Source organism: Paramisgurnus dabryanus, chromosome 4 (genome assembly GCF_030506205.2).
Source record: "Paramisgurnus dabryanus chromosome 4, PD_genome_1.1, whole genome shotgun sequence".
NCBI lineage: Eukaryota > Metazoa > Chordata > Actinopteri > Cypriniformes > Cobitidae > Paramisgurnus > Paramisgurnus dabryanus.
This window is the reverse complement of record NC_133340.1, coordinates 14,479,691-14,501,172: the sequence shown is the minus strand read 5'-3', so window position 1 is coordinate 14,501,172 and position 21,482 is coordinate 14,479,691. Positions and strand designations below refer to the sequence as shown.

General features: G+C 39.0%; 1 protein-coding gene across 12 annotated transcripts in view; it reads right to left on the bottom strand.

Moving 5' to 3' along the window:
• tenm3 (teneurin transmembrane protein 3) overlaps window positions 1-21,482 on the bottom strand; it is a 353,079-nt gene that overhangs the window by 79,011 nt on the left and 252,586 nt on the right. For all 12 annotated transcript variants that reach the window (XM_065265519.2, XM_065265527.2, XM_065265518.2 and 9 more), the window contains 5 exons: window positions 11,390-11,595; window positions 9,736-9,946; window positions 6,559-6,660; window positions 6,009-6,203; window positions 3,648-3,848 (listed from right to left, as the gene is read on the bottom strand). In XM_065265519.2, the coding sequence (XP_065121591.1) occupies window positions 3,648-3,848; window positions 6,009-6,203; window positions 6,559-6,660; window positions 9,736-9,946; window positions 11,390-11,595 (915 nt within the window). The remainder of the gene's footprint in view (window positions 1-3,647; window positions 3,849-6,008; window positions 6,204-6,558; window positions 6,661-9,735; window positions 9,947-11,389; window positions 11,596-21,482) is intronic.

Here is a 21,482-nt window from a genome sequence, read left to right as displayed (position 1 = left end):
TGAAGCACCAGTGAAGCACCTGTGTAGAACCATATAGTGCTATGTATATGTATTGTTCTTTTTTGCTAAATCAAATATTTTTACAGTCTGAATCGCTGTACATGTACATGTAAAAGCAATACTATCATGTATTATATATAATAGCGTTTATTAAATATTTCATCATTTTACAGTTTTTATTATTTCTTCCTTAATAAATTATAATTGTAACATGATAAAAACGCTATAAGAAACACATAGAGGGAACAGACTTCGACAGAACACCGGACATCTTCTCTACTTATTTTCTATTCTAATTATTAAAAGATTTCCAGATGATTTCCTCGCTCCATTCTGTCCGTTTAAGGGCTTATTGTAATCATAAACACCTACGTTTATCTTCAAATGATGTATTTGACGATGGTATCTTTTTTGGCATTCTTATTCTGACACTTAACAGCACAAACGGACATTTTCCAGTGAGTTATCTTGCTCTTTTCACTCGTGTCTAATTCATTTCCACCGTTTTTCTGCAACCGCATTGCGCGCGCAGCTAGCAGTGACGTAACTGTGACGTCTACTCTAAATTGGTCTATATATAAACAATGTCCACTTCAAGTATATAGACAAAATAGTATTGAAATATTTGCCTGCAAACTTAATTTTTTAGCAAGTGTTACAGCTAACCCCCTGCCTGTTACAATTAACCCCACCTATGGGGTAAGTTTTAACATTTGCACTTCTGTCACGTTTGGTTAAATTGTCCAAGAATGGTAAGTACTAGAAACAAACTTCAAATGTTCATTTGAAGCAGAGATGTGTGTGTTGCTTGTGTAAAAATATAATTAATTAAACTCAAATATTTTTTGAATGATTGAGCCAAAACCAAAAAGTTTTAGGTTGTGCCCTGCTCTCCCCTACATCACCTTTTCACTCCCCACTCAAATAGGGCTGTGCCAGGAAAAGGGTTAAGTTTACAAAAGATGATCCTGGCACATGATAGGACTTCAGACGACGACGGCTGTGAACTCTAAACTGATTATGAATTTTTTCATTATGTCTTCTGATAAGCTGCACTATACAAATAAACTTTTACCGAATTTAATAGTTAAAATCTCAAAGAACACAAATAATCCTAACTTGTATCACCTGAATGCATTATACATCACAATAAAAGTGACTGACCAATGCATAAATGTAAATTTACAAACTCTTTTATGATAATTTATCTTTAAACAACATTTTCTTTAGGAAGTTGTATTTAGTTGCATCCACTTTCTACCTGCCACTTCAGCTGGTACATGCCCTTCTGTCAGTTCATCTCCTTCTCTGTCATTATCTAGAACAAGTGGGGCAATACTAATTTTATCAGCACTTTTGGGAGATCTGCCGTCGATCTGATCAAAACTCCCCCCCACGCAATAGGCGTTTATCTGCATTTAACACAGCATTGCAGCGTCGACGTGACAGAGGGAAAGTGTGCAGACCTCATTCATTAGCGCTGTGCTAATTGAAGATGTACGACTAATTAATGGACAGGAGGGAAGTGGTGGATTAAAAAACATCAGGTGGTTCTTTTTTGATTAAAACAGGGTGAGAAACGAAAGGAGAAAGGAAAAAGGAGAGTGAGAGAGAGAGATTGCCGTGTTGGTCTCCAGGGTGAAATAGTATTTTCATTAGACACAGTTTGCTGCTGGCAAAATAGCATTGTATAACTAAAAGGCCAACCATGGGCGAGTCCTAAAACAGCAGGAGCCCAATACTGGTCTTATTACAGAGATCAGTATCGTCACTCGAACAAACACAAGACGTGCGCACATATACCGCACCGGCAGAGGATGAGATAACATAGAAGCTTAGCTTTTGACTGAGTTACTTCATAATGACAGTGTATTTTTGGTTGATTCAGATGTGGTTGTGAGAGGATCTATTGACAGAATCAACAAAAGGGGTGGAATTGGGTTATGAAAATGTTGACAGACTGTTAAATATCCTTGTAATAAGTCTCAGACGATAATCAGCCTTTTAGTGTATCAGGGAAAGAGTAAAATAATAGTTTGGTCACAGTGTGAATGGGCTCCAGGGTGAGTTTTTTTTATTGAAACAACCACAATTAAACGCAAATGTGAATCCTTTAACATACATATAGTTTTGTGTGTTCAGAATCCAGAAATCACTCCTAAATCCAAGTTGGCTACCAATTTGTGATTAGTCAATTTTCTTAAAAACAAAAACCCAGATAATTTACTCACCACCATGTCATCCAAAATGTAAATGCCTTTCTTTGTTCAGTCAAGAAGAAAAAAAGGATATTTCTCATTTTAATGGACTTTAATGGACCCCAATACTTACAGTTTTAATGCAGTTTAAAATTGCAGTTTTAAAGGACTCTAAACGATCTCAAACGAGGCATAAGGGTCTTATCTAGCGAAACGATTGTCATTTTTGGCAAGAAAAATTAAAAATATGCACTTTTAAACCACAACTTCTCGTCTTCCTCTGGTCTTGTGACACACCAGCGTGACCACGTGTAATACAGCTCACTTCAAGAGGTCACGGATGACGTATCAAAACTACGCCCCAGTGTTTACAGGTGTGGAGAAAGAGGACCGTTCCGACGTTGTTGAATGTGGAATGATACCAATTAATGTCTTTGTGTCAGTTTATTGTTTAAAATGGTCCGCAAATGTGCGTTTCATATATGTAACACATGACCTTTTAACGTCACTACGCAATTACGTGAGGTTGTGCTGGCGCGTCACAGAACCGGAGGAAGAAGTGCATATTTTGTATTTTTCTTGCCAAAAATTACAATTGTTTCGCTAGATAAGACCCTTATGCCTCGTTTGGGATCTTTTAGAGTCCTTTGAAGCTGCAATTTTAAACTGCATTAAAACTATTAAGTGTTGGGGTCCATTAAAGTCCATTAAAATGAGGAAAATCCTGTAATGATTTGCTCAAAAACATTATTTCTTCTCGACTGAACAAGGAAAGACATCAACATTTTGGATGACATGGATTTTTTTATCTGGATTTTTTTAAGAAAATGGACTAATAACTCATTTCGTTTTTTTCACCGAACTTGCTGAAATATTTAATAAAGTAAAGCTGTGTACACACCAGAAGCGAATTTAAGTAGATTACATACAAAGTCAATGCAAAGACGCAAATAGATGCGATTTTGCTTGTGACAATATAAATGACCCGAATTGGGCAGCGTGAATGCCCCAAACAGGAGATATTCGCCTCAAACGCGCCTTCTGCATAAAAATATTCAACTCGAATAGTGCGAACAATGATTTGCCTTATAATGCTAACTTGTGATTGAGTATATGTTACTTAACTCAAATCTAAGTAACAAACAAAAAACATGGACGGGAATGGTGGCGGCGAGTTGAAAAGTGTGGGGGACAGAATCATCTTTTTTTCAAAGCAATCTAAAGCGAGGAATGCAATGCTTTACTTTTGGTGTGCACACAGCATAAGTGAAATGAAAATTTTCAAATGAGCTACACCTTATTTTGTTTAATTTTATCTTTCTACTGGCTTCCAAAGTACAGCTCAAACAAAACATCTATAAATATACCATAAATAACTTTGTGTGAACACAACCATATACTGTAAAGTGAAAAAAGTGCATTTCTGAAGGTTAAGATAAGGAACTGTACCAATGGAGCAGTCGGGCCCAGTCCAGTTGGCGTCACAGGTGCAGGTACCACTTTCTGTCTGGTAGGTTCCGTGTCCTGAGCATTGGTCTGGGCACATAGTCTTCAGGATTTCACAGCTGGTGCCGCCCCAGCCTGGATTACAGTGGCACTCTCCGTGAATACATACACCATGAGATGAACAGGATGGGTCCAGGCAGTCCACTGTATTAAAAAAAAAAACATTTGTAAGCAATGCACGCAAGGTATGTCAAGTTAGTAAGGTAGAACGATTTTAAAGGGTAAGTTCACCCAAAAATTGAGAACTACAGCAGAATGTCTGATCTGATCTTTGAATGTCTGATCTCCAGAGACAATAAAAGTGAATGGAGATCATGGATTGCCAAGCTCTAAAACTGACAATAAAAAGCGCACAATTGAATTCATCCGACTGCACTATACATCAAGCCCTGACAGCATAATCTGAGGAAGATACTGAAATTTAAAGCATTAATTACTCAAACCATTGCCTTGCTTGACAGCCATGATCACCCCGTAGTTACTTTGTAAGGAAGAGAGCAGTTAGACACTCTTCTATGACCAACTTTTCTGTTTCACGTAAGAAATAAGGTCATACAGGCTGAATATATGATGACAGAATTTTAAAATTAGGGGTAGAGTAAAAAACAGCGTATTTTCAAAGCACTTTGTTTAAAATTCACACATCTCACAGGAAAAACTATTTCAGTAACATTCAAAGTGTATATAAGACGACTTTAAATTATACGGCTATTGAAAATTCTCCTGTTCCATTTTTAACTTACAGAAAATCAGTCCGTTCACGTAGCGAGAGACATGATCTATGTTCTCTCAAAAAATGTGCTAGAGATCTCATTGGGAGTAGTCTACTTCTACAGATGGGGACGGTAGTGCTTTATAGGTGAACTCGGCAAGTGGGACAGCGCTATGTTTTCTTTAAAAAACCTCCGTGAGGGGTTCGGTAACCGATAATTGCGTTGGAGTTGGTGTGGTTTAATCATGCCATTGATTGACAACAGGCCAGTTCCCTCTATAAATGTTATTAGTCTCTCCAGGTATGGAAATGTATTTGTTTTTGTTTGCGATGCCAAATCGTTACGATATAGCTGCAGGAAAGAAACGAGTCTTTCGGGAAAAAATACATTAAACACAGAATACAGTGGATCCCACGTGTTGCGTGTTGAGTCACGGGAACATAAGCACTATGCGCAAAGCTAATTTTGCTAATTAAGTCAGCAAAAGAAAAATCAATTGTAATCTAGCGCTTTTTCCCACTCGTGATAAACATGTACACTGATGGGTAAGAAAACCGCACATCAGCGGGGACATGAGTGCAATTATTTGCTCTCTGAAGCGGAGAACGGCAATTGTTTCTGGAATATTGAACTATTAACTCATGGGTAATGATTATTGCAGGGACAGTAAATTATCAAAGAAGGTCACAGGACAAGAGCCCTTTTGATAGCTACAGAGTTCCTTGTTTAGCAAAATGATGGAGAACAATGACTGATTTTTCTCTCTCAAACACATTCAAACTGCGCCTCTCTCTCTCTCTCTCTCTCTCTCTCTCTCTCTCTCTCTTCTTATATCAGGTCTAGTGAAAAGCCTGTCCGTGTCCACGGAGACTGAGCTTTCAAACACTTCTAGTAAAAAAATCAATCCCCCTCGAACCAATGGGTAATCAGTGATCACGTTGATAACACATTATCTTGCACATCTTTGATGGTGTAATGCAGTGGGGTTTAATGGCAGCAACACTGGAAATAGCAGTGTTAGATAAACACTTCCATTAGGGCCTCTGATGGGTCTCTTATGAACTGAGACTTTAGATGCTGAGTATCTCTTTATGGGTGATTTCGAAATATCTGTAAAGTGTTACGAAAACAGACCATTAAACTGTTTTCTAACATCAGGGCCTTCTCGAAGAACCTTTCTTGTGAAACATTTTAAAGATCATTTGCATCATTTTTATGTTCTCACACAAAATCTAGAAGACTTGGGATATGCTGCAAGTCATACAGTATGAGTTACTTCTGATAATAGTTTGATAGACACTTATTCACTTTTATGATGAGCAACTATGGCTTTGGATAGAGTTTAACCCTTTGTGTTCTGTACAGTACATGCTCAGAGCAACATTAGTTACAGTCATTTTTGGATGATCTATTCCTTTACGAATGGTCATATGTTATACGGCTCTTTTAATTGAATTTATAACATGATGGATATTTAATGATGCCGTTCCCTCATCCATTAGACATTCTGACACGGTGATTAATATCATAATAGTATTACAAAACTGATCTTATGTCAGCACAGATAATGCATCAAAGTTTTATCACTGACCTTCTTCACAGTTTTCTCCTTTATAGCCCGTGTTACAGGCGCAGGTGCCCATGATGCAGATTCCATGACCGGTGCAGTGAACATCTATGCATTGGTTGCTAGGAACATCACACTCGGTCCCCTTCCAGCCACTGTAACAAAGACAGCGCCCCCTGGAGTACTGGCCATTGCCACTGCACAAAACCGGACAGGCAGCTTTGAAGGGAAAAATACAAGGAACGATTAAAAACACTAAGAAAATGAGAGTAGTTTGTGTCAATCAAATCAATCCAACAGGTGCCATTCTTCATGGTCCTTTACCTGTATTAAACATGAAAGCAAGGAGAACGCAAACAGATAAAATATAAAAGCATGAAAAATCGCATACAATTTGTTGCTTTCCGCTGTTAATAGGAACCCAATCAGGCTTGAGAATTGAGTAGCACCAAAAACCTGATAGCCAGCCGCACTCATTCAAATGACAATCTGAAACCAATTACGAATAGCGACATTGCTTGTTTATTTCTCCGGAGAGTCATGTGTGTCTGTGTGCGTGAGTTTGAAAGCATACCTCGTGAGCAATCAGGCCCAAGGAACCCTGGGAAACAATGGCACGTTCCCGAGCGACAGTCTCCGTTACCATGGCAATTGTGCGGACACTCTGTGAGGGTATCTGGGGAGAAGAATGAAAGCATGCAAGAGAGACACCGAGAAAAAAAGAATGTATGAGGAAAGCACTAATTGAGGAGACAGTCTGTGGAAATTAGTAGACATTCAGACCCCCCATCTTTAATTAAAGGAGTGCCAGATGCGTGATTAACAAAAACCTGCATCTAAGCTTACTCTGCTTTAATGAACCAATCACGGCATTATTGCCACCAATTAGCAAGCCAGACGCTCCGCTCCGAGCTTTCTTTACACTGCTGGATGGCCATTAAAACACACACACACACACACACACACACACATGTGTATGAGCGTGTGTACACACCTTTCCCCCAGCTTTGCTTATTTATATTTTAAAACCTGTTTATTTATACAGATGCACGAGGAGCCGTGCGGCTAAAGCAGATTTTGCCAATAAAAACTATTCAAAGACGCATCTGCTTTATAATCAGACATTGTTTTATTGCGGGGCTTCATAATTGGTTTCGCTTCAGGAGCAGATTTGACATTGAACATCAAGAGGTAACGCTTTTTTTCATACAAATTAAATAAAAATTCACTTGAAATAAAACGTCACAACCTATTACTTCTATCGTAAGCAGCAATGGCGTTATAATGTGCAAAATGATTGACATGAAAAGTTGACAGTAATAGTTTTATTTATTTATTCGCATTTCAGCATCTATGGCGAGACATGGTTAATGTATACACAATAGACAAGCTGACATCTCCAATTTACCTAACCTGCATGTTCTGCATGTACTGTAACACTGAACTGAACACGGAGTACTGAACAAAGCAAATTGTGGTTGCCAACAAAAGATGTTTATTTGTTGTATCTTTTATGCAATGTTATTTCATTTTAAATCTAGTTTTGCTTATAGTTTTTGAGAATGAGGAATCTCATCTACAGTAAACACCATGCTGGTGTTTACTCTTCTATCTTTGCTTTACATCAAAATACAGAGTATGACAGATGCACAGTATACAAATCCTTGAATAACCTATTTTTTTGTTTTCCAAACCATGCACTACACAGTATTTACATGTAATTATTTGCGTTAGTAATTTCCTGCGGTCAATAACTCCGTACATGTTAAATCAATCTGGGCATCACCTGTTTTGCTATTCATGCAACTTATTTTTCTAAGTGTCGCCAAGGTGACGTCAATAATCGTGGCATCACCTGTCGATAGTTTCATTAAACGAAACAGCTTATTGCTGTGGCTGAGTCAATTCTGACACAGTAATGAACTGCAGCACTCTCTTGTCATCAGCACTCTGTTATGACACCACTGAAGCATTTAGTGGATCTCTCAGACGAGACCACTACAGGCCTATATTATCCCGCTACAGAGAACTAATCAATTTTCATTTTCGAAAGGTTAACTTTTTACTCATCGAAGCATAATCAACACCCTTTTAAAAAAAAGGGCCCTGGCTGCGGTCCCACAGATAATATTTCATGTTCTTGCCTTTGTGATCGAATTCGAAAGGAAATTACTCTTGCTGAAACTTTTTATGAGTTCAAGACGGAGGTGAGAGAAGTGGGGAAATTGAAGGTAAAGAGAAGGTGAGAGAGAAAGCGAGCGAGAGAGAGATGAGAGAGGTCCTCCAGGTCAGCAGGCAACACTCTGAAGTCAGCTGCTGCCCACCAACCACTTAAAGCGCGGATCGATGCGTCTCTGACCGCCAGCGCGCACAATTGTCGATGAATGGGTGGCATACACACTTTCTGAACAGATTTCATTCAGGATTAGATATTACAGAGTTTTATTATGCATTTTTCTAACTTCTGATGTGTTTTAATGGAAACATTCACATATCATGCCCATTTTTACAAGATGTAATGTAACTGTACATACATTCACACGGGGCGTAAGCGTTAACTCTTAACGGAAGGCTTGTCTGAAGCGTAGCCAACAGCCAATCACTGTGGCCGCAACACAAGCTCCGGTCTTCCATAAACGTAATTGACTGGCTCTGCCTAGGTTATTTGCATAAGGCGATATGATTGGCTGACGCACGCGTTGCCGCTTGAAAAGTTGAGAAATGTTCAACTTCTGCCGTGAGCAACGGTGCTGACGCGGCGCCCGACGGATCCACAATTCAGTTTGCCAACGCTTGACGTCACCCATTACAAGAGAATGGGAAGCGTCAATGCTTACGCCCCGTGTGAATGCGCCGTAAGTCTCAGGTGTGCCTAGAATGGGTCTGTGAAGTTTCGGCTGAAAATACCCCACAGATAATTTATTATAGCATGTCCAAAATGCCTCTTTTTGGCTGGTAGCAAAAAACCTGTGTATGTACCTTTATATGCAAATGAGCTACAGCTCCTCACTTCCTTCCCAACAGACAGTGAGCGCTTTTGGTTAAAAATAGATAGAGATTCTTGTATATACAGTCTGTGACAGTAGTATCTTAAGCCACATTAGCGCTACAAACACATTTAGAAAAGGGTTTGCGTCAAAATAACCAGTCAGTCAGTGGCTGTGGGCGGGGCTTTGTTTTTGTGACATCACATTAACAAGAGAATCAAAACAGCATGTCTAAAGAGACTGATTAATTGAATGAGAATTTAAAAAAGAAGGAAAGTTGGGTTTCCTTTCATTGCAGGGTTGTTATGTTCACACTGCCAACACACATTTATGTCCAAACATCTCGTAAAAGTGGATTTTGCATAATATGTGCCCTTTAATTATTGACCTAAACACTTACGTTTTCAATATTTCATAATGTCTGTCTCACTGTTTTATTGCTCTACTGTATATTCTGCCAAATACATTTTCTTATATATCGATTTTAAACCCTGTGGGGCGGTTTCCCGGACAGGGATTAAATTAGTCCTAGATTAAAATAAATTTAAGATCTGTCCAAACTGAAAACAACTTGCACTGACATATCTTAAAATACATCCATGCCCTTTGTTTTAAAGTAATGCTTTAGTAATGTTTTTTAGTAATGCATGTTTGTTAAAACTAGTTATATTTCATAATTTAACTAAAGCCTAGGCCTGGCTTAAGCTAATCCCTGTCCGGGAAGCCACCCCATTATCACTCATACACACATATACATTGTTTACCTATGACGATGGTGTTGTAGGAAACCTGCTCAGTGTTCTTGCCATCATTGTAGAAAGCGAGATGCCAGGTGCCAGAGTCCAGGAAGCGGATAAACTCCGCCTCATGAACATTAACCGAACGAGCCTTCCTTGCAGCTCCCTCCACCTCCACCAGTCCCCGTTTATCTTTAGCTATCAGACGACTGCCATCCAGCAGCTCCACAAAGTCATACTGTACACACACGCACACAGGAAAGTGAAACAGAGGTTTGTTAAATATATGCATATAGAAAAACAAAGAGTCTTACTTCTGAACAACAAAACGTAACAAACAAGACTAATATACAGAACTTTGTAAGTGATGATTGCCTAGCTGAACTACTGATTTAAGTCCTGCTCAGGGCCAATCCATAACTGATTTATATTGTAAGTTACTAACAGAATAAGAACGTACATCAATACAAGCTATTGAAGCAGTCACTGTGCAATGTCATGCAATGTAGATATTACAATGTCACATAATTGATTTTGATTATTTACTTACTGTATAAGAAGAGCATGTGGCATAAATACAAAAATTGACATTGTCGTATAAATTGCAAGAGTTGTAATAAATAGGTTTAGAATCGTAAGCCTGTTTTTACTCCGACATCCTCCTCTGAGTGATAATGTCTTAAAAAAAGTTTTTTGTGACTTTGACAAGTTGCTCCAGCGTGAGAATTCGAGTCAAGGCTTCTGATGAGTTTACCATGCTGTTCTCAATTTACAGTGCATTAAAAAGATATTTGTCTCCTATGAGACCCGTTGGAGAATGGCACAAAAGAAAGAGATAAAGAATAAGCGAGAGAGAAATTACAAGATACCATCTGACAAAACAAGCACAAGACATTTCGATCAGTCGGGGAAACAGAAGTCTCCACGCCTCTGTTTGTCAATACACCTTCAACAAATCCTTTTTTTGCCTTTAAGAAACGTATTGATTCATTTGTGGCAATTAAAGCACTGGGTCAGTGTTATTGACTCGTTTTCTGGGGGCCTTTGCCGCCAATTACCTCTATTATGCATTTACAGCTAATGTACCCTGAAGAAATACAGGTGCCGTTGTTGCTTGGCAAAAGAAAGAATGGACGAGGGAGAAATAATTGGTTTGCTTGCGAAGGCCGCGTTGAAGTTTTAATCAAACCAACATGCATAGAAGTAAGCACGGCTATATGTTTGAATTTCTTTGAGAGACAAGGCTGATGGAAATTGGATGGGGTTTGTCTGGCTACGCCATCTAGCTTTGAAGGTCAGGTTTAAAACTGTGACAAAATTGATGGCCTTTGAGTTAGGTTTGTTTGATGGTTTATCTGTAGCAGTTCTGTGAACCTCATGTAATAAGATGACTAAAATTGAAACAGCGGATGCTGTGATAAGTCTTATGTTGAGGTATTCCAATGCCGAGAATTACAACTCCAATTATGAAATAAAAATGATGAAAGATATAAATGTAAAAAACAGCATCCTGCAAAAGATTACTCAATTCTTCCATCATGCAACAGATGTAATGATGCAAATATCTTTTGGCACAACAAGAGCCAGTCATTTTAACCACATGGAGAACATTATTTTAACAGATAATAACAGAAGGGGCACACTAATCTCAAGAACTACTGGAACCTCATTGGTCTGATACCTGTGTGTGAGTAGGAGGGAGGCCTTTCCGACCATACACCCCCACCAGTGCGCCTCTCTGGACGGAGATGTTGAACTTGAGGGACTGCGGCTGGTCAACATAGAGCTGAGAGCGCCAGAAAGTTCCTGGAGGCACATCTTGTACGGCCCTTCGACCCACATCCAATTCACCCGTGTCTATGGTGTTATTCTCTTGAAAATAAACTCCTAGAGAGAGAGAAAAAGAGAAGGTGAAATTAATGCTTATGTAAACATATAGCCGATATGTATTAAAGGGTGTTCATACTGGCAGTGATATGCACTATTTATTTATTTCAACACCCCAGTGATTTGAGGTGACTTGAGCAACAGGGACAGTTTCCAATGCCACAAGGTTCAGGCAACATATGGAAATGAGCTGTGATACTTTACGATGCAATGTGAATAAAGGCATTGCAGTGCACCTGATGTGTTTTTTGTGAGACACTGTGGTTGAGAATAGACAAGATGGGGGAAAAATGAATAATGTGTGCAACTCGTCCAATATGATTTGCTTCTGCCCGCATTCAGGGAATTAGTAAAAACCATGTTAAGCAAGAGATAATGTATAGACAGCCGGATGATATCGCAGAAAAAAAAGCCCCGGCAGTGAAGAGGCTTATTACAAAATAACAACCGGCTGTCTGTAAATGTTTCCATTTATAACACAGCTATTTACCTCATAAGAAAGATAAGGAACATTAATTGATTTGATATTTTTTATTTGCTCATTTTTATTGAATGCAGACCTTCCGCGAGGAAAACAAGATGATAAAATGCAACATATACCCTATTTGGTTTAATCATTTGTAAATATATTGTTATATATGTTATTAAAAGACATATTTATATAAAAAATTTCTGTAATATTAATCAGTTATCCTAATGTACTGCATTAGGAACTGCTTTTTTGCACAAAAGCTTTACCAAAATGATTAATTTTAATTGCCAGAGAAACTGAGATCAAAATAGTTGGAAAGCAAAAAATACTTCAAGTATTAGAAACCCTTAAAGATGAATGTTTTTCATTTTTGCTAAAATGTTATACATCATCTGTATGCACTAAAATGGCATAATAGAAAATGGTAGATGGTACATAAGGGCATTTTATCTCAAATGAATCAGTCTAACCCTTATATACCCAAATGATAATTAAATCATCCCCGTGAAATAGTTAATTGCCACGTTTAAGCCAATCTTCACCAATGCTTTCCGGTCCCACCCCCAAGATAACATCATGAACAACCAAGCCTGTGGTAAAACACACAGCCACATTCAAGTACTGTATATGTACTTTCTACATGCTACCAGTGGCGTAGCGTCTGGGCATGCAGGGTATGCACGTGCAAATGGGCCCGGGCCAATAGGGGGCCCGGCCCTGGCCCCCCAGCTTTTAATTAAAAAAAATTTTCAATTAAATTTTTATTTGTGGGAGCAATAAATATATTTTTATATGCATATCATGTGTAGTGATTTCTTATTTCTCCGTAATGTCTAATTTCTCCGTAATTTCTTGTTTGCGTTTATTTTTTTTGCACTCCACGGCTGCCGTAGACTACTACGCCATAATTTTTTTACATGACGCATCGCCGCACCAAATAAAAGAAAAAGAAAACACAGTGTGAGAGGTTACTATAGCGGCTATCTACATGAACATTAAGGATGGACAAATATAAACATAAAAGTAGGACCTCAAAGAGAAAAGAGAAGGCTAAGAAGTTAGTCACGAGTCAAAAACTACCCAAAACATTTTGTTTTTCTAAATTTAAATCTACCCTTTAAAGTAAAAAAGTTAAGTAAAAATATTTGACTACCTTATTAAAAGTATATGTTGTTAACAGACCTGCGTGCCACAGTTAACAGTGCCAACGGGCTTTGGCTTAAGGGGGCCCGTAAATTTTTTTTGCATATGGGCCCGGGACTCACTTGCTACGCCACTGCATGCTACATAGTATATCAAATAAGCAAATGGTACAAAAACTATATGCATGACATTGTAGGGGAATAAAATGTGAAAACCCACCTATTTTCTTTGAGTTACTGTCTACATAAATATGAAAATATAACCTTGATATCTTTATTTTTGATTCTATGTAAAGACATGTAAGGTATGTAAGAAATGAAAAATGTCAAAAATCCAAAAAAATGACTATCACTACACACTTGTGTATCTAAAGCACATACTTTATCAACAAGTACCACATTTTTAACTCAATACAGTACATGCTCTACAGCACAGGAATGCGAACAGCCACTTTCATGCGCAATTTCATGCCATGTTTTAATTCCTGGCTTTGGTCAATAGACATTCATTTCCTAGTAAAACAAATTTTATAACAGACCTGACACCAAAATAACTATAATGGTAATTGTGGAGCCACCATTTTATTTGAAGAGTCCATCTTACCCAACCCAACTGTGGTAAAATTACAAGCCAAGCGGAAGCGAAGCTATTTGACTCTTCCCTTAACAAGCGGGAAAGCTAATGTCTAGACATTACACGCACAACACGCTCCGCCAACATAAGCTTCGGTGATACATATTCAAACCCCTTACAATGTGCTGCAAAGCAACGGTGCAGAATGAAGCAGTAATGGGGAAGAAGAATGGGCTATGCTCGTATGCTAGCTAATGGAGAGCAGCTGGCATTAATATTGCATTAATTATTATTGCGTAATGCCTTAGCACGCGGGCAATAACCGCACGCGCGTTGCTAATGCAGTCAGCCGGCTACATAAAGAGCACGTTGAAGTGAATGAAAGAGTAATTAGGGAGGACTTGCTGACTGTTAGTTTTAATGCGAGCTTGCCTGTGGCCCTGAATATTCTACAGAGCAGAGAGCGAGAGAGAAGCCATCTGTGAAGCTCAAATCAACAGTATTGTCCACAGGATGAAAGAAAGGGGCTGGTGCTCTCAGAGAATGCCAGTGGAGAAAAAGGATTTGCCATGTGTCATGTGTGCCAGGGACGCCCGGGGTGTTTCTTGGACATGGGTATTGAATTGGCATTTCTAAATAAGAAACAAAGAGTAGTTATAGGTTTGTTGTGGCTCTCCCAGGTCTTTATTCTCTCTCAGTCTTAAGCTCCTCAGCTCACCTTAGCCAGTCTTGATCTTTGAATGTTTCTTTAAAGACGACGTTTGATGACAATTAAAACCGCGGTAAGCTTTTTTTGAAATAGCTTGCATAAATTGTGCCTACAACCTGACAGATATCATTGTAATAGATGTCGTACAAAATGACAGGGCTAGGCTCTCTGAACAAAAAAACAACAAAAAATCCACTTGCAGCCCGGATGCTAGCCAATCAGAATACCTGGGGATGGTTCTATTAAAATAACACACTTCAGTTTGTTTGAGCTGTCTCGGCATGTCAACTTAACCAGTGGCGTGAGCTAGGGCTGTTATGCTAAACAATCTGGGGAAATGTTTGTCGACAGCCATTATATTTTCTATTATGTTTGGTGTTAGAGGCTTTAAAATAAACATGAAAATGTGTTTGTAACCAATTTTACGTATTTACCAAAGATACTAGAGTGTAATTTATAAACCTTGAGGGAGGGGGGTTAAATATAAGCAGGAACAATGTGGAACAATGTATTAATGTAGGGGTGCACGGGGATAAAACGAACACAGGGTCGGAGCGTTTTGTATTTCCGGTATTTTTTCACGCTGCTACAAGACGATCTCCTGCTAATTATTGGAAATGTATAATGTTTTTTCAGAGAGTTATTGGTGAACGAGTGTTTTGGTGGCATGTAAGTCAACTTTTTCATCATATGTTTTTTTCGGTTTTAAAGTTGGGTCTGTAAGATACCAAATCCAATGCTATGTCATATTAATCAATGGCTTGTTGACTAAAACATAGCATCGTTTTGAAATATGTCTGCAGTTCTTAGCAACTTTTTTGGTGGGCTTGAAAATATTTTGACCCAGCGGGGTTAATTGTAACGCTGTGTTACAACATTTGCTAACGTTAGCGTAATTCTTGCCGTTGTTTTAAATAGGCTACACACAAATGATTGCTGGCTGCCAACAAAATAAATGATTTTGAATAAATCATTTTTGTTAATATATTTAATATTGATTGAATAAGGTCATGTCAAAGATTGAAATCATAATGAAATTAATGGCTTAAATCAGACTTGGATGCTTATTATCTCAGAATATGATTTAAAAAAAACTGTAGTATGGTTATTACAGACTGGCTCACATATAAAAAATTTTTGTCATTGTGCTGCTTTTTCTCACATATTTAGACATTTGTATCCATTTATAATTGAACTATTGTTAGAAAAGGGCTGGGTGGTTGAATGAATACAGTATGGATACCTGTCTATTATAAACAGATATATAATTAATATCCACTTCAAGTATAGACAGAATAGTATTGAAATATTTGCCTGCAAACTTAATTTTAAGCAAGTGTTACAATTAACCCTACCTATGGGGTAAGTTATAACGTTTGCACTTCTGTCACGTTTGGTCCAAGAATTGTAAGTAATAGAAACAAACTTCAAATGTTCATTTGTAGCAGAGATGTGTGTGTTGCCTGTGTAAAAATATAATTAATTAAACTCAAATCTTTTTTGAATGATTGAGCCCAAACCAAAAAGCGTTAGGTTGTGCCCCGCTCTCCTCTATTAATAAAAAAGTTCAATTTTTATTTCACGTTGACCTAAGTAATATTATTGGTAATGCTGCCAACATAAGTAAGATTAAATAACACCAGGGTACTTCAAACAAAGAACTTCAAACAAAGAACTTCAAACAACTGATGCTCTCTCTACCTGAACCAGTTAAGAGAAAGATGACTTTCCTATTGCAGTTTGTGACAGATGAGATGCTCTTGGCCAGTTTTCTTTAACAGCATGCAGCTAAACCAACTAAAATCAGGACTCATCAGTAACCTATCAGGACCTATCAGTGGCGGCTTGTGACTGCTCATCCGAGTGGCGCAAATTCAAAATAAGTCTTCAAAGTGTCATGTGTGTTGCTTATGTTTTCAAAATATGTGTTTGTTGCGTCATGTGAACCATGTGCATCACGTGTTTTGTCAAAATAAGTGCCTGCTGCCCACGCGTAAAAACCGTTTATGATAAAAGAGACGCTCACTTTCACAAAATACACACGAAACACTCCAGTAAACTCTGATTACGCATGAGATAATGCGAGTTTCTGGCAAACGCGAGCGTCTCTTTTATCATAAACCCTAAAGACGCACCTGTAGAAGGCATTTATTCTGACAAGACACGTGGTGCACATAGGATCTCTCAATGTGCAGGACACATATTTGACGGGCTACATGCATGTTGTGATGAACTTCGCATCGAGCGCCCTCGAAAAAAGATGTCACCGGCTGCCACTGACACCTATCCTCTATTTTAATCTGATTTATTCTTGACCTCCCTCCATCACAGCACATCATCCACAAGCTTTCATTGTCATCACCCACCTTCTCTTTCCCTCTTCCGGAAAGACCTGAGACACTTTAACAGCACAACGTGCAATTTTGCACAGTGTCTCTCTTCTTTCCAAAAGCTTTCAGTTGCAGATGTCTTTATGACTTTGAGAAATTTCACTTGAGCAGTTTTTAATTCACTAAAATCGTAGTGTGTCTGTGTGCAGTAGGGTAAATGGTGGTATATTCATTAAGGATGTGTCATGCTCGACTTTCCAAGTTTTTACAATTGTGCACAGCTTCTCAGATGTTTAAATGATTTGTTTTCAGAACGATGCCGCACATAAATAAGGGCCTGTGAAACAATGCTAAATTCAATGTTTGGTTCCCAGACACAAGGGATAAAAACAGTGGGATAAAATTCGTGTTTAAGATTGAGACTATCACTTCTGCACATCTGTGTGAGGATGGTGGAATCTCTAAAGAGAATGGTTTGAATACAAAGGAGTGAGAGCGAGGAACATCAAATTATTTTCTGAAAACTAAAAAGGCTAGTCTACTTTCAATGTTCAATGATTATGGAAATCATTCTGTTTAAAAAAAGAGAGATAGCAGTAGACGTGAAGTCCTTGTGTGCTAATGACATCCCCAACAACTCGCACACAAACACGCTCGCCTCTGAAGTGAGGCAGGCAATCTAAAGAACATCCTGTCATTTAGGAGAGAGACTGCACTCGGGCTATTGTTCCTGGTTTGAAAACACACACAGGGGTAGACGAAGCACTTGAAGCTCTTTTATGGAGTGAGTGCTTTTAGGTCAGCTGTCTCTCAAAGAAAGGTGAACTGGAGATGACAACAGCAGCACCCTCACTTATTACTCGCTCCTTCTTCACTGGCGAGACAGACAAATGAGTGTGCATGTGTGCACAGACTGTCAGTTCGTACTGATCTACTGCAGTTGTGTCAAAGTCAAACACAGGTGTATGTGATGTATTCTCAGTCTGGGAGTATGAATATGCATTTGTACGGATTTGCGGCGGCTCTGTTTGCACGTCTGTGTGTGGGCAGGTTTTCTATCCATGTGGGTGTAAAATTTTTGAAAATCTCATCAGAAGCACAATAAAAACTGACTAAAAATGGATGATGGGGACATCCCAGCGAGAATAAATTGTTTGTGAAAGCAAACAATAATGTATTAATTCTAGGCCTGTCAATTTAGCACATTAATGTGGTATAAAATGCTGGGTTATTTTCACAGTTGTGTCAAAAAGGGACAAACCCAACATGCTGGGTTAAATGAACCCAGAAAATGTGATATTTGACCAAACAATGGGCTAAAACAACTCAGCATAGGTTCAATTACAACCCAACAGGTTCGGTTCTTCACTTTGTGACCCAACTCTGGGTTAAAAACGACCCAGCACTTTTTCAAGTGTAGGATTATTGATATCTAAAAACAATGCATGTAACATGAGTGCAATTTGTGTACCAGTTCCTGTGTTTATACTCAATAATAAGAACTTTTCGCGCCATTGGAGCATTTCGAACTATAAGTATCACCTACAGTAAATCGGGTCATTGCAGCCCCCATATGCTGAGAGCTGTGAATACAGAATGGACTTGTTAACAATATCATATTCAAAAACAGCTAGAAAACATACAGTAGTACTACGGTCATAAGTATAGTATTTATAATTATGCAAAGACACAAATGTTGCACTGTTTCTATCACTCTGCTTGTCTGTGTATTGTAGCTATATGTTGTGTACGTGTTCACTAAAACCTCCAGACTGCAGTTTCTGTGTGTTTGCACACGATGTGTCCTTCACAGACAGCCGGCATGCTCAGATCAAGGTTAGCTGAAGAAGGTGGGGGTGTTAGCTGCTGTCGGTATTGATTGAGACTTAGCAGTGTGATTGTACGCATTGCTGATGGCTTCATTAGGTGGCCGCTCTTCACAGGACCCCAACAATCCCCCATCATTCTGATCAACTAAACACTCACCGCTGGAGGCGCCTGCCGTAGCGAATTCTACTCCCCTGTTAATGCATTTACATTCCCATACAAATTTTTGGTATAGAGAAACAAAGAGAGGTTGGGGGTAAGAGAGGGGCCTCAAGCTAGGAAACAAAAGACCGAATGCAAATTCTGCACAAATAAACGTAACCTGACTGTGTCGCTGTTGCTTACGGGGAGATGAATGACGTCCTTTATGCTGCGTAAGTAAACAGCCATTGATGTCTATATAACTGTATCGCAATCAATTTCCCAGCAATTTATGGACGATAGATAAAAGCACATCCAATTGTTTAACTCTGTTGCTGATGGGAAATAAAGCTTATATTGAATAAAAATGTCCTGCAGCTACACGCAGGAGTGTCCTGACCTGAAACAAAGCAGCGAGCGTGCACACGTCCATCACCTCAAGAACAAACACATTACTGTACTGGGAATCATCATAATGGCCTTCACACATACAGCATGGCCATTCATCTTCCCAGCGTGACTGTGTGTTGCTCTTTCAGCGTATGAGAGCATGCATAAGTATTTAAGTGAGGGAGACCTTGTGGGAATACACCTGCAGGTGGGTGGGAAAGAACCTTGCCTCCTATTTGTGGTTGTTATTTATTGCATTATTTGTTTTTAACCCTTTCTTGTTCCAAGGAATCAGGAATGGCCCTAAAACTGTGCGTTATCAAAGGTTATGGGTTTGATTTCTAGGAAACACATTTACTGAAAATCCACATGCACATATGAAATGCACTACTTTTAGAAATGTTTTCTTTGACCCCCACTTTTTGGGCAGCAGATGTTATGTAGTAGAGCTTAGTTGTGCTTGGCCACAGTGCGAACAAAAAAACGAAGCAGGCAGTGTAAAACGAAAGCTTTAGGAGAGCAAACAGAAGCCTTTGCCAGCCGCGTGCACTGCCAGTCAATCAAACACGCGATCGGTAAGCGGTTTGCCCTTATATGGCCAAAGCCCACTTACGTGCTTTTAAGCAAATCGCTTTCGACTACTGGATGAATGTTGCGCCACATAATTAAAATTCATGAGCAAGGCTGATAAGGTTTATAATTCCCCTTTCCGATCATTCCTATGAATATGTTGAATCATTCTGGGCAGGCCGGCTCTGAGTGAAATCATGTATATTAAATATCAGCAGGACTATGAGAGTATGTTTTGATAGTAGGACATATAAATGACTTTAAGCTGGTATTTGTCACGTTGAGCCTGAATAGAAAATAGGTTTTAAAGTGGGAGAACCCATAAAGCCTTTCCCAGAGACAATGATAGTAACTCTCCTGAGCCCTTTTTACACAGAGATTACGGAAAATACACAGAAAATGCATCCGGGATTTTTCCGGGATCGTTTGCTTTTTGGTTCATTCACACTGCCAATGATTTTCTGGAATCTATGCATGCATTTACACACATACTGTACTGTAAAGATCCCGTGAAGACATGTGATGTATTTAAAGTCCTGCACTTGGTAGTTTACTTAGTATCTGTAATTTCGATCTTGAGAAACCTTGTGCATGCATTTTAATTTATGACAAGATCATAAGGAGCATGTTATGCCCTGATCTCTTTTTCAGTTCAGTTTGCCGACATTTCTCGTGCTGAATGTTTATCTGTGTTTAAATCCCTGTCAAAGAGCTGAACCATTACTTCTGAAAACGATGACATGGGTCCTCACTACGACGCATTGTTTCTTGTTCTGTGAATGTTACTAGATCCTCTTTACAGGAGCGATCCCAGAACATTTACGTGACACGTTTATTTTACGAAACATGCTGTGTAAATGGGGTTCAGGTCACAGATCATCCCTCCCGGGGTTTATAACAACAACCTTTGGTTTACGAGAATGTTACTTAGGCAAGGGGATATTACTTTAGCAAAATCTATCTGACTGACTGATACTCTAAGAGACTCTACAAGACATGTATTAGTGAGTGTGTATTTGGTTTGTAAGCACTTTTCCTTGATGCATGTATTATCTGCATGCATGCGCACTCCATTTCACTGGTGAATGGGTTTGTGTGGCAGATACAGTAATATAAGGGACAGGATGAACCCTACTTCTGAAACGATAGAGAGTCTTCTAGGGCATCTCATATTTGAAAACTAATTTGTGATCTGAAAGACCTAAACAGTCTTAAGAATCCATTTATTGTGCATTCTGCACACGCATAACCCCCCCCCCCTCTTCTTCTCACATTAAAATGCTCTCTTCTTTGAACTCAATATCTCCATCTAAATGTGTTTTTGGCACATCCTCCTGAATCACAGATGGTTCCCGGACCTGCCTGCCATGGCCCTGACAGCAGACACATCAAAGCAGGAGCCCCGATACTGTAAGGCAAGTGTTTAAAAGCTGAGGAACGCATGTACGCCTGTTGCTTTTATACACACAGACAGATTCATACTCATCTCAAATCACTAAAACGCAGATCAGAGTGCATGGCACACTGCAAAGAAAACTGCTTTTGAGTGGGAGTATTTATGGCTATAGGGGTGGTGGTGGTGGGGGGGTATTTATCCCAAGCTATGTTTATTTAAGGGGTGTCTTGGTCTTTATGGATGAAGGTTTTGGTCCTGTGTAGGAGGGAGTCCATTTGGTAATTATCAGTGAGTTTCTGTGTGTATGCGCACTCACAATGCCTTTAAACGAAATGC